This window comes from Ahaetulla prasina, chromosome 2, assembly GCF_028640845.1.
Source record: "Ahaetulla prasina isolate Xishuangbanna chromosome 2, ASM2864084v1, whole genome shotgun sequence".
NCBI classification, from domain to species: Eukaryota; Metazoa; Chordata; class Lepidosauria; order Squamata; family Colubridae; genus Ahaetulla; species Ahaetulla prasina.
The window spans coordinates 253,704,028-253,717,267 of NC_080540.1; the positions used below are offsets into that span (position 1 = coordinate 253,704,028).

General features: G+C 35.8%; 1 protein-coding gene across 14 annotated transcripts in view; it reads right to left on the minus strand.

Moving 5' to 3' along the window:
- FER (FER tyrosine kinase) overlaps positions 1-13,240 on the minus strand; it is a 132,669-nt gene that overhangs the window by 66,604 nt on the left and 52,825 nt on the right. For 13 of the 14 annotated variants that reach the window (XR_009153150.1, XR_009153151.1, XR_009153149.1 and 10 more), the window contains 2 exons: positions 4,827-4,931; positions 1,824-2,027 (listed from right to left, as the gene is read on the minus strand). Coding sequence is in view for 11 of the 14 variants with exons in the window: in XM_058166514.1 (XP_058022497.1) it covers positions 1,824-2,027; positions 4,827-4,931 (309 nt within the window). In the remaining 3 variants the exon portion in view is untranslated. The remainder of the gene's footprint in view (positions 1-1,823; positions 2,028-4,826; positions 4,932-13,240) is intronic. The other variant, XM_058166519.1, reaches the window with a different exon arrangement.

Below are 13,240 nucleotides of genomic sequence, written 5' to 3' on the forward strand. Positions count from 1 at the left end.
TCATTCCATTTATATAATGTGTACTCAACTACAGATTCACTGCATTTTACAACATCAACAGTAAAACATTCATAATTTATAATCAACAATTTAAAAATCCAGAGAACAAATATAAACTTATAAAAACCTAGACATAAAATATGAAAAAGCAAATTCAGCCAATACATACATCTACCACTACTACTACTAAAGATGGTGGCAATATAGAAATTCACCAAATGCTGTCCAGAAGAACTCCATTCTGAGGAACTTTGTAACAGAAGGGGCAAGCCTTAATTCTAAGGGAAGGTAATTCCACAGGAGGCTGCAATACAAAAGTAGTATCTCCTGGCCTAAGTTGCCCTCACTTCTTTGGACCTGGAGTACAATCAAGTGTTTCTTCAGGCATACTGCTTTGGCCAATTCAAATAGGAAATGGTGCTCCTGGAAATACCAGGCACAAGCATACAGGCTTTACAGGGCGGGAAAATCAGCACTTTGAACTGCATTCAAACAACTACTAGCAATGAAGATAGGGACTAAGGCACGTGTATACTTGGAGGTAAAACCCAACAATTAGTGAGAAGTTGCATTTTGCACCAATTCCAGTTTCTGAATGCTCAAGGGCAGCCTCTTGTAGAATCCTCCTCCTCCTTTTCCTTTTCTTCTCCAACAGGTACAGGGTCCGCTTTTCGGATCATTGAACACTACTGTACACAATCAGCTGCATCTCCAGAATGCAGGCCCATGGCTTGTATATCTTTGTTGATGGTGTCTTGCCATCTGCTTTGGATACCCGCGGGGTCACCGGCCATTAACTTCTAATTGGTAGGCAGTCTTGGCAACAGTGGAAGGTGCTGCTCTCTGGACATGTCCATATCAGTGGAGCCAGCCTTCTCTCATTTTCTCTATAATAGGTGCCACACCAAAATGCAAATGGTGTCATTTGTGATGTGATCAAGAAGGGAGATGCCTGATATCCAATGGAGTATTTGCATTTCCATGGCATGGAGACAGCTTTCAGTCCCTGTTGTTGCTGCCCAACATTCAGTGCCACACAGTGCAACAGGGAGGATGGTTGTCTTGTAAATCTTAGATTTAAGATGGGTTGGCATTCGTCTGTCACATAACACACCAGTGAGTTTTCGCCAACACATCCAGGCTGCATTCACCCTTGCTCGCACCTCACCACTGATGTCGCCATTGCCTTGGAGATGGGATCCCAGATACTGAAAAGTATCTACCTTCTTTCGTTTTCTCCACTGATATGAAGTGTTCCAGGGGTGGTAATAGTCTCTAAGGACTCAGTTTTCTTGATATAGAACGCACTGCAGTAGTCTTATTGCACAGTGATGCTTTGGCAATTGTAACATGCCAGTTTGCCTATTTGGAGGGTATATTATCATTTTCAGAAATTGCTACATAAGGTTCTGGACATGAAATTCAAGAATAACTGGAAGAACCAATGGGAAAAATAAAAAAAACTGTACCCCTCTGAAAAATTACATCAGTGCCTTTTAGGGTAAAAATGGCAACTGGCAATCACACAATTCTAAAGATCTCTAATTAGAAATTAACAACAGAGCAAAGAACATTCCTATCCGCTAGTTCAAAGGTTGAAAGATTACTATTGAAAACTACTGAATCCTAAAATAAATGCACAGAACAGTACTTGTGGCTCTTAAGAGGTAGATAATGATTTCTTAGCTTTAAAAAGCAGGTAAGTAACATAATGCCCAAGCTGTGCATAATTATTTAGCTATCTAACTATAATTTAAACCTAATTATGTAGCTATTGAAATCAAGTGTACTTCAATCACTTAAAAAATCAATGTCAAACTTACATCAGCATACTGAATGATAAAATGTCTCCGTTGCCCATCAGAAAACACAGAAAGGACATATTCACCAGGCTTCCCATGGCTCTCTCGCACCAAAAAGTCCCCTTGCTGTTTTAATAGCTCTTGAGCTTCTATTCTTGGAATTGCCCCATGGTACCAATCTTGTTCTGCCAGGGGTTTTTCACTCGCTGATATTACATCAAAAAACTTAAAAAAAGATATGAAAAAGAATGATTAATATAATGCCAAATTTGAGAATCAAGTTACTGTAGTTGTTAAAGGCACTGGGCTAAAAATGGAAGATTGTGAGTTGAGGTCTAATTCTCCCTTAGGCATAAAATCAGCTGGGTAACTTCACAGACTATGAAAGTTAACACAACAAACCCAGACAGAAACTAGTAGGCCAATAAGCCACATTGTTTATATTCACTGACTACATGTTAAAGACAATATAGATACCATGGTGATTTAGTAATAAGGGATAAATAATGAGAAAGTCATCCATTTTTTGAAACGTTCCAACATAAGGGCCTCTGGTGGCTCAACAGACTAAAGCAGTCTGTTATTAACACAGCTGCTTGCAATTACTGCAAGTTCAAGTCCCACCAGGCCCAAGGTTGACTCAGCCTTCCATCCTTTATAAGGTACGTAAAATGAGGACCCAGATTGTTGGGGGCAATAAAAGTTGACTTTGTATATAATATACAAATGGATGAAGACTATTGCTTAACACAATGTAAGCCGCCCTGAGTCTTCGGAGAAGGGTGGGATATAAATTCAAATTTTTAAAAAAAATCAATGTTGTAGTTTATTCTGTCTGCCTTTGTCTTGTCTTTTCAATGTAGTAGGCCAAAAGTGCATCATAATAATAATAATAATAATAATAATAATAATAATAATAATAATAATAATAATAATAATAATAATAATAATAATAATAATAATAATTTAATTTTTATACCGCCCTTCTCCCGAAGGACTCGGGGCGGTGAATAGGCAAATAAAATAATACAATATATTACAATAAAACACATTTTAAAAAACTTATTCAAAATAGCCTAAATTTAAAATACCATACAAAATATAAAAAATAAACCCCAATAAAATCCATATTTAAAAACCCTATTTAAGCCAGTCCTGCTCGAAAGAATAGATATGTCTTCAGCTCGCGGCGAAAGGTCCGGAGGTCAGGAAGTTGTCGAAGTCCTGGGGGAAGCTCGTTGCAGAGGGTAGGTGCGCCCACAGAGAAGGCTCTCCCCTGGGGGTCGCCAGCCTACACTGTTTGGCTGATGGCACTCTGAGAAGACCCTCTCTATGGGAGCGTACCGGCCTGTGGGAGGCATGTGGTAACAGAAGATGGTCCCAAAGATATCCCGGTCCTATGCCATGGAGCGCTTTAAAGGTGGTAACCAACACCTTGAAGTGCACTCAGAAAACCACAGGTAGCCAGTGCAGCCTGCGCAGGATCGGTGTTATATGGGAGCCACGAGTGGCTCCCTCTATCACCCGCGCGGCCGCATTCTGAACCAACTGTAATCTCCAGGTGCACCTCAAGGGGAGCCCCATGTAGAGAGCATTGCAGTAGTCCAGGCGAGAAGTGACGAGGGCGTGAGTGACCGTGCATAAGGCATCCCGGTCTAGAAAGGGGCGCAACTGGCGGACCAGGCGAACCTGGTAAAAAGCTCTCCTGGAGACGGTTGCCAAGTGTTCTTCAAAAGACAACCGTCCATCCAGGAGAACACCCAGATTGCGTACCCTCTCCATCGGGGCCAATGACTCGCCCCCAACAGTCAGCCGCGGTTGCAGCTGACTGTACTAGGATGCCGGCATCCACAGCCACTCAGTCTTGGAGGGGTTGAGCTTGAGCCTGTTTCTCCCCATCCAGACCCGTACGGCCTCCAAACACCGAGACAGCACTTCGACAGCTTCATTGGGGTGGTCAGGGGTGGAAATGTACAGCTGGGTGTCATCCGCGTACAGTTGGTAACTCACCCCAAAACCACTGATGACCTCACCCAGCGGCTTCATGTAGATGTTGAACAGGAGAGGCGAGAGAACCGACCCCTGTGGCACCCCACAAAGGAGGCGCCTCGAGGTCGATCTCTGCCCCCCTAAGAACCACCCTAAGTTGTGGTTCTGCTTTTGCTCAGGGCTGCTCAGGAAGCTGCCAATTCTTTGCTGCAAACCCAGTGCTGTACACTGTTGTTATTTGCATACTTAATAAATGTATGTTATATCTTCAAAGTAATTTTATTTTTTTAGGTGATCCAGATTTTGGTTACAACATGAACTAACATTAACATAACCCATCTGAGTACAAGCTGTTCCCATTCATGTTTTCCTATAATATAATCGCATCAAGGTAAATCAAATATTTAACAAGTGAGAGCATATGACAGATAAAGGATGGAAAATGATGATGTAACCTATGTCAGCACATTTTTAACTGAAAGCTCTGATGAAACCACAGGTTTAATTAATTTAGAAGTGTTAACAGTCAAATAAGGCAGTGGTACAAACATGACAAGCAGATCAATGACTAAGAAAAGCTCCAAATAGACCAATAAATGTGTACAGTATTTCTTTTCTGATATCTCATCAACCCTTTTGTTTTCAATCGTGTTGGTCTACCTTTTGTATTCTGATACTAGCCATTAGGTTGAAAGTTTGACCATAGATAACTCTTATGGACTTGGTCCAGGGACAGACATTTTTTAAATTTATAATGATACTTGAAATTTGATGACTTGCTTGATCACAATAATATATATATAATCCAAACTTTGCTTATTAAATGAGTGTGCACCTGTACTTTTGGAGTTCAAACTTTTGAATTCTTTAGCGGTAGGTTTCATCTACTGCAGACTGTTAGGAAATACCATTCTCAATATAGGAAGTATTATAAATATTAATCAAATAAATCATCCTGCAGCAAATAATAAAAAATTATGCAGAAAATAGTGAAAGCAATTATTTTTTCTTAATAAAGACAAAAGAATACATTACCTGTCCACTTACCGATGAAGAGCCTAACATAGACTTTGGTGATCTTATCATACCAGCAATGGAATGTCGAATAGTATCAAACCTGGAAACTTTATCTTTTTTATCCTAAAAAAAAAGAGAAGAAGAAATAGTCCAACAGAAAATAAACCAACCATTTTTAGCAGATTACATAGTCACTGCTAGATAAAGTGTTGGTTTTACCCAAGTTAATCATCAAACATGAGTGAAAATGGTTTCCTGGTCTCAGTTTTTGTCTAAAAACATTAACATTTTTGAATAGTTTTGCCAAGAATAGACAATGACATTAAAAAAAATAAAATGTTTTTCATATATTACCAAAATAGTCTCATTCTATAACCCTGATTTTTTCTTTTTAAAAACTTAAATGTATTTTATTAAGTGAAACTATGTATATTTTAGTTTCATTTTTCTATTTTGTATCTTCCTGAGAAGTTTTCCGTGACACTTTTCTATCACAACAAAACTATGCAATGGTTTAAATGGGACAAATGGGTTACAGCACTCTCCAAGAGAATGTGGTCTACTTGTAGCATTCTGATTCTGGTAGACTGAATTCAAGAGCAGAAGACAAACCCAACAGTACTGTATAACATATTCAGAAGAAAGAAGCCATATAAAAGGAAAGAGCAATGGAATTACAGCATATGTAAACAAAATGCAGGTCTGTACTGAAATCTAACATGAGTTCCAAAAGAAAGCCTTTGTGTAAAAATGTAAGAAAGCAGAACATTACAAATATATTATTTGGAGGTGATATAGACTGCTAATTTTCTAGATGTTGTTGGAATCTACTCACTGTCTGTATTGGCAAATTGAATTTTGATTAACTTCTTTCATACCTTACTTTTAGGAGTATCTTCTTACACTTCAATATATGAGTGTTCCTGCTTAAATAGTGGAAATGATATTTCATCCACACAAAAGACTGCAAAACCAACCTAAAACAATGCAACCGATTGTTATTCTTGACATCATCTCTTAATAATGACCCGATGACTACATTACCATGGATACAATGTCTAATTTTGCCTCTAGGTCTTCCAGGCATTGGACTGATCAGCATATTTCATGCACCTTAGTAATGGCAAGACAAAGGGTCTTTTTTCATATAAATGAATTATAGGAATAATTAGCAGCTAAATGACTCATTCTCACATAACTAAAGGGGGAAAGATTATTTTCCCCAAACTACTTCAAATAATGCAGTAATATTACATTCACCAAATTTCTATTTCTTAACTGTCGTCTGTAGAACAGATAACTAAAATAATATCCTTATATTTAGCCTGGCTTCCTTTACTATATATATATATATTTTACTGTATATATATATATATATTTTACTGTATATATATATATATATATATATATATATATATATATATACATATATATATATACTAATATAAATATATATATATATATATATATATATATATATATATATATATATATATATATATATATATATATATATATATATATATATACTGCCTTTTAAGATATTAATATTTACCTAGTTAAGTATTTTTAAAAACTAGAAAGCAGAAATGTTGACAACTTGCTAATTTTAAGATGGACAGCAACAGCGGCTGTCAAAAATACTAGTATGCATGAAACAGATTGCCTTGATGTGTGAGCAAACATATCAGTTAAAACAAGTTAGATATAGGACAATACATCTCAATTTTCTGATCTTTAAATTGTCTAGAAGAAGGGAGGCTATTTATATTCGTATAACAATTACTATCTGCTTTTGAATATCCTCACGTCAATAATTTTATATTTATACATATATATTTTATGCAATATATTTTAATAGTTGAGTCATATGAAATACCATATTTTTCAGAGTATAAGACGCACTTTTCCCCCTCCCCCAAAAAAGTGGTTGGAAATGTCTGTGCATCTTATACAGTGAAAATTGTGGTGTGGGGGAGGAGGAATTGGTGCGGCATTGTTCTAGAATGGGCCGCAGCAGTGAACAGGCTGCAGTGATGAATGGGGCATGGTGGAAGCAAGAACGGGCTGTAGTGAATAGGCTGTGGAGGCAGTGCGAACGGGTCGTGAATGGGCCCTGGCGGCAGCAAATGGGCTGTGGCTAACGGGCCGTGGCGAATGGAAGCAAACAGGCTGCGGTGGCAAATGGGCCATGGCGGTAGCAAATTGGCAGCAGCGAACAAGCCATGGCAGCAAACGGGCTGCGGCGGGGAATGGGCCAGATGAATACCAGACGGAACCTGGGAGACAGAGGCAGACTTTTTTTTTCTTGTTTTCCTTCCCAAAAGCTAGGTGCATCTTATAGTCCAAAAACTATGGAAATTCACTTCATTTAATGTAATAATAAAGACAAAGATGAACAAGTAATTGGCCTAGGATAGTAGAGTCATGCTGGCCACATGACCATGGAGATGTCTTTGGAGAGTGCTGGCTCTTCGGCTTTGAAACAGAGATGAGCACTGCCCTCTAGAGTCAGGAAAGACTAGCACATATGTGCATGGGGAACCTTTACCTTTAGTAGAGTAAAAACAGCTTTACATAAAGTCTTATAATAAAAGCCTTAAAGGCATCAGAAAAGACAGTAAAATGTAAATCAAACAAGGCAGATGGAATCTGACACAAAAGCACATCCTTTAAGTGTTTATAAAATTCTGCTCAAGGCGTAATTGTAAGAAAATTGTCAGAGAAAAAATACAAAAAGAAGTATCTTGGTAATGCCATTGGTAATTACCAACAGTAATTGGTAATGGCAATTATTATGATTCCTTGATAAAAATTGCTTCACCTTTCTAAAAATTATATATGCCCATGTCTATAGACTCTTTTTGCATTGTGTTCTTGCATTGTGAGTCGGGAATACTTAAAACTGACTCAGACAAGCAGTATATAAAAAAGAAGGAATGAAAAATATAATGTGCTGTCCAAACCAATAAATTAGCTTAGCAACCAAAAGTTTACACTTTTTGAAGAAACTAGTTTGGAATATGTGCATATATCTATGCAATCCTCCTAAATATCCAAGATGAGGAATGAACCAGAATTCAGTTTTCTTTTAATAAATACTAGACTATTTCTTGTAAACCAGGAATTGCAGCTTAATGAGTTTTGGAAGTGATCAGTCTAGCACACAAATTGATAAGGTTGAGCAGGGTCCCCAACGTCCAGGGCATGGGCCACTACCAGGCTGTGGCATATTCATAAGCAGGCTGCACAAGCAGTGGGCCAGCATCCAATTACAGCTTGACTCACAAAACCAGAGGGCCGATGTGCAAGCGTGCAACTTGACTCACACAAGTGGCGTGCTCACACCAAACACATGAACTGGCCCACCGCTCATGGGGCCCAGTTCCCCTCTCCCCCCCCCTCCAGCCGAGCCACCAAGCCACAAAGGTTGGGGACCACTGAGGTAGAGGATATGCAGCTGTCCTTGAAGAAGTTATTCAGTAACTAAGTAAGCCCTGAAAGGCAGGATGAAGTCAGAAAGAAATGCCAGATTGCTCTGTCTTGATTCACTTTGGTGTAAAGGTAAATGGTCTATGTCAGTCCTTCAAAACTCTGTCAATACACTCTGAAGTAATAGAATTCCAATAATCCTTGTGACATCTATTTCCTATTCTGTCTTCTTTGAAGGGCTGATAAGAACTTTTATTCCAGCAGTACAGAAGGTGAAGGAAATGGTTGAATTCAAAAGTTTTGCACAGCCACAATCCTGCTTATACTTCAATATTATGTTTTCTTCCATTCTTAAGTAGTTTGTGACTAAAAATGTCTAGCTCACTGAAGATTTAAATTGAAGACAATTTGTATAAAGAAGTCAAACTAGGTTAGCAGATATGAATCACAACATTCTCTCTTGACTTTTAACATTGCATTTGCTCATATATTTTTCCTCATAAGAGAGGAACATGTTAGGAAACATCATAATAATTTACTTCCTAGCACCAAATCAGCTTCCTTCTCAGATTAAGTGTCGAAAGGACATCAATTTCTGTGTGTTTTGTGAGGAGGGGGAGAAAACTACTAACTGCCTGATATAAACCAGGAATTTATTGAATAGTTCTTTGAATATATGGACAATGGATTAAGTGAAGAGGGAAAACAGATTTAAAGTGGAGGTTCTATGTGCAGTAGAAGTAGTTGTTGAATTAAAGAGTAAACCAAATATTATCTAAATTAGTTCTTGGGATATTCTGTAGCAACCTCAGTAGTTTACTTGGATTATGAAGTTTCCTTCCTCTTATGAACAGAAAAGAGGAGAGTTGTTAAAGGAATCACTGGCTGTCAACGTAGCAGATTGCAAGAAAAAACTTCAAAGGAAGTTTTGTGCTTCTCAAATAATCTCAGAATTCCTAAAATAGGGAGATTAATTTCCATATGTCAAACCACTCTTATGCCATCTCTAAAAACTAATTGTCTTTTACTCTAAACTACCTATTTCATACCAATAGTATGAGAAAGCAGAATAGTGTTTCAGGAAGTTTCCAGATGGCACTCATTCTCAGATTCGACTGAGTCACGCAAAATATTCAGGATGCTGAGAAGATAATGTTCCTAAAAGCCAACTGTTAGCTATTAAAAACAGCAGCTTTGAAAGAATATGTTTGCCAAATATGCAAAAATTCTAATACCCAATTAAAAAGGCCTTGATATTGATTTATAATAATGCATCATAATGCAAGAAAATGTTTTCAGCTTACATTGTAAAATTGGACAATCAAATAGTTGTATTTGTGGACAGAGAAAATAGTAAATAAGTTCCGATAGATATTTGGAATGTTCAACCCTAACACGCCAAGTTCCACCCAGACAGAATACTATAAACTAAAGGAAGTCAATTCATTTTATGTAAACATCCTGCCTGCCTTTTAGGGTTTTTTTTCTCTTTTTCAACATATATAGATAAGTTTGTGAACTTATTGTTTTGCAGTGCCTTATTTTTTAAAAAGTATTTAAAACTTGGTCAAAGAACTAATCAGAGAAAAAGTAAATATAAGAGTTTTATAAATTACAAATTAACTCTAAATTTTGGTATATACATTATAAAATCCAGAATAAAATTTAGCATTTTGGTTTATATTTCTTAAAATATTTTTCCCAGGATACCATTAGATATTTAATAAGTTAAGAACACTTAGATATTTTGGAGTACTGCTACACAGCTACTCTTCACAAATCCTATTCACATAAAATAATTAAACTATTCCAAGATAAGCAAAACAAAAGTATATAAAATGGAATTATGATAAGGCAATTCATATTTAGGCAATTCCTTTTTTGTACATGTGCATATAACAGAAGCTGAATTTAATCCATCACTTTATTTTATAGTCTTTATCTTCTTACTGTAAAATATACTTAAATCATAGATTTCACCAATATTTTTCCAGAAATCAAAATAACCATGCAGAGGAAACGGGGAACCAGTTTATTTACTGAAGGAAATGGAGTCCTTCTTTCCAGTGTCACCTTTGCACAGACATTATGGAAGAAACTGATAGCTTAATCTCAAAAAAACTGTATCTCTACCAAAGCAGTAACTCATTACAATTCTGGACATGCCACATAAGCATTTAAGTTTAAATTGAGTAGTACAGCTTTTGAACTAGAGATACTTTGGAAATGTTGTATGTTGTCAGTGCTCTATCAAAATAGCTCCATGAAATACCTGTACATTCACAAAATTACTGCTCTAGTAGCACAAAACCTCAATCTGAAATAAAATGGATAAGATTGCACAATACCACCTCTTCTACAATTTTAGCTCATCTTTGCCTCCCACATGACTGGGCTGATCTGATTTTATTTTCTAAGAATGTCCAAGGATTCTATAAGATCCAGAGACAATCTTGTAAATATCAATCCACACTTTTCTTTGACAAGTGTTATATCATTATTTATCAACAAAAGTTGAGAAAGAAAAGGACGGATTACAATGTAAAAGAATTCCGACTACCTGTGCTCCAATAAAATTTGCAGCCCTTTTAATTATTTTTGTAGACAATTTCTTCAATGCCAAAAAAATGAATTAGAAATATCAATATGGCATTAATCATGATGAAAATTAAAATACACAATTGGCTTAATCTGACTAAGTCTTAAGGCTACAATTTAAGAACAATGGAAGATGATACATGGAATTTCATTATTATAGCACAATGAAATGTTTGACTCAGAAAGCTTTTAAAAAATCTACATAAGGCTCCTAAAAACTGCTAGTTATTTATTGAGAACTAGCTCACTTAACATCATAGCATGAAATTTAACATCAAGTTGCCTTCCCTGTTTGTAAACCCAATTAACCTAATAGTTCAATCTTGATAAATTGTAAAAACAAGGATTTATAGTTAATTAGTTTACATTTTTATTTAAATGGCACTGCCAATTTGCCAGCATTTCCCCAAAGCATTTCCCAGTTCAGTTTTTCAGTTTAATCTAATATATGACAGAGTACAAATAAGCTTTAAACTGAAATTGACTGAATATATTATATATGCTACAAGTAAAATAGGTTATTAATAGCTGTTGAATTTTTAAAATGACTATTTACAAACAGATGAGATGATTTCGAGAGCTTTTCCTAAGGTTACTGTTGAAAAGAAAAGGATAATAAAATTGAACAAAATGGACATTCTCTTCAATCTGAATTTTGCCTAACAAAGATACTACACTCATTTCTTCACTAGGTTTAGAAAGAAGATAAGTGCAAAGGGAATTTTAACCCACATACATTTGTTTTTTTTAATAGAGTACCCTGTGTTACCTGAAGAACCAATAAAACAATTATATGATGCTACATAACATACACCTGGTATAATGCAGTCATTTATTGTCCAAACTGGGCAGGAAAAATATGACATTTAAGTTCAATACATTTGGAGAATACCAACAATGTAAATATACTGTACGTTTTCACATGACCAACCTCATTTAGATTGCCTTTTAATCATGAATACAATGAGTTCTAGAGCATAAACATTTTTTGCCTTATTATATTTATCTTTACTTTATTTACGGGACCGCCTGCTGCTACCGAATACCTCTCACCAACCCGTGCGCTCTCACAGAGAGGGACTCCTCAGGGTGCCGTCTGCTAGACAGTGTCGTTTGGTGACACCCAGGGGAAGGGCCTTCTCTGTGGGGGCTCCCACCCTCTGGAACGAACTCCCCCCAGGACTTCGTCAACTTCCGGACCTCCGAACCTTCCGCCGAGAGCTTAAAACATATCTATTCATCTGCGCAGGACTGGATTAGATTTTAAATTTATACGGGTTTTAATGGGTTTTATTATTTATATTGTTCTTTTTTAACTATTTGGCTGTGTAGAATAAGTTTTTTAATTGATATTTTATTCTGTATTTATATGTACCTTTTTATTTGCCTGTGAACCGCCCTGAGTCCCTAGGGAGATAGGGCGGTATACAAATACGATAAATAAATAAATAAATAAATAAATTTACTGAACAGATTTATATAGTTATCCCCCTAGTTTTCTTTCAATATAATAGTCATGCAACAGAATTTATCCTTTATTTCCCAAATAAATCTTCAAAGTATTTCCCTGATAAGTCCTTCAAATCTTTGGAAGTTCTGAGGGGTTCTAATTTGGCCAGAAATGTTTATTTGACCAGTGGATATCACTAGATTTAATACGTATCACTATAAACAAGTAAAACCTGTCATTTTAACCTATTTATTTACACACACATTTACACACAGCATGCATAAGAATGATATGCTTATGCTGCTTTTATACTATCTGTAAGTTATTATGTAGAGATAATACTTTAAAAATTAAATGTGAATGCTACAAAATCTATTAAGTTCTAAAAGTATTTTATTTGAAAAACCATATAGAGACTTGTGCTTCTGATTTAGCTAGCATTATATCCCTTACCGAAAAATTAATAACAAAAGATTAAAAAATATCTTACCTCAATAAAAAAGTACCAACTGAATTTACTCTGATCAGCTTTTGGTAAAATAGAGGAGAAAATGCACTTTTAAGCAATTAAACCTACATTAACTATGTTAAAGACTAAATCTTATCCTTTCATAAATTGAAACAGAAAGAAATATGCAACCTTTAGAAGATTAAAACAAAACAGATATTTTTGGTTGGTAGGCAATAGAATTTATGATGCATATTTAATCAGCATGTATATGACAAATATTTTTAAAGTCTAGATATGTAATGTTTTGCTGTAATTGCTGAGTTTTCTTAGTACTCAGTATAGAATCTCAAACTACAGGCCATGTTGAATAAGAATACAAGCTAATAATGCTTATGTATTGTGATATTATAACAGTAGATATTTTATATAATATTTAAATATTGGATATTATATTTTCAATCCCTTTCAGTCCATGAATGATCTTACAATTTCTAATCAACC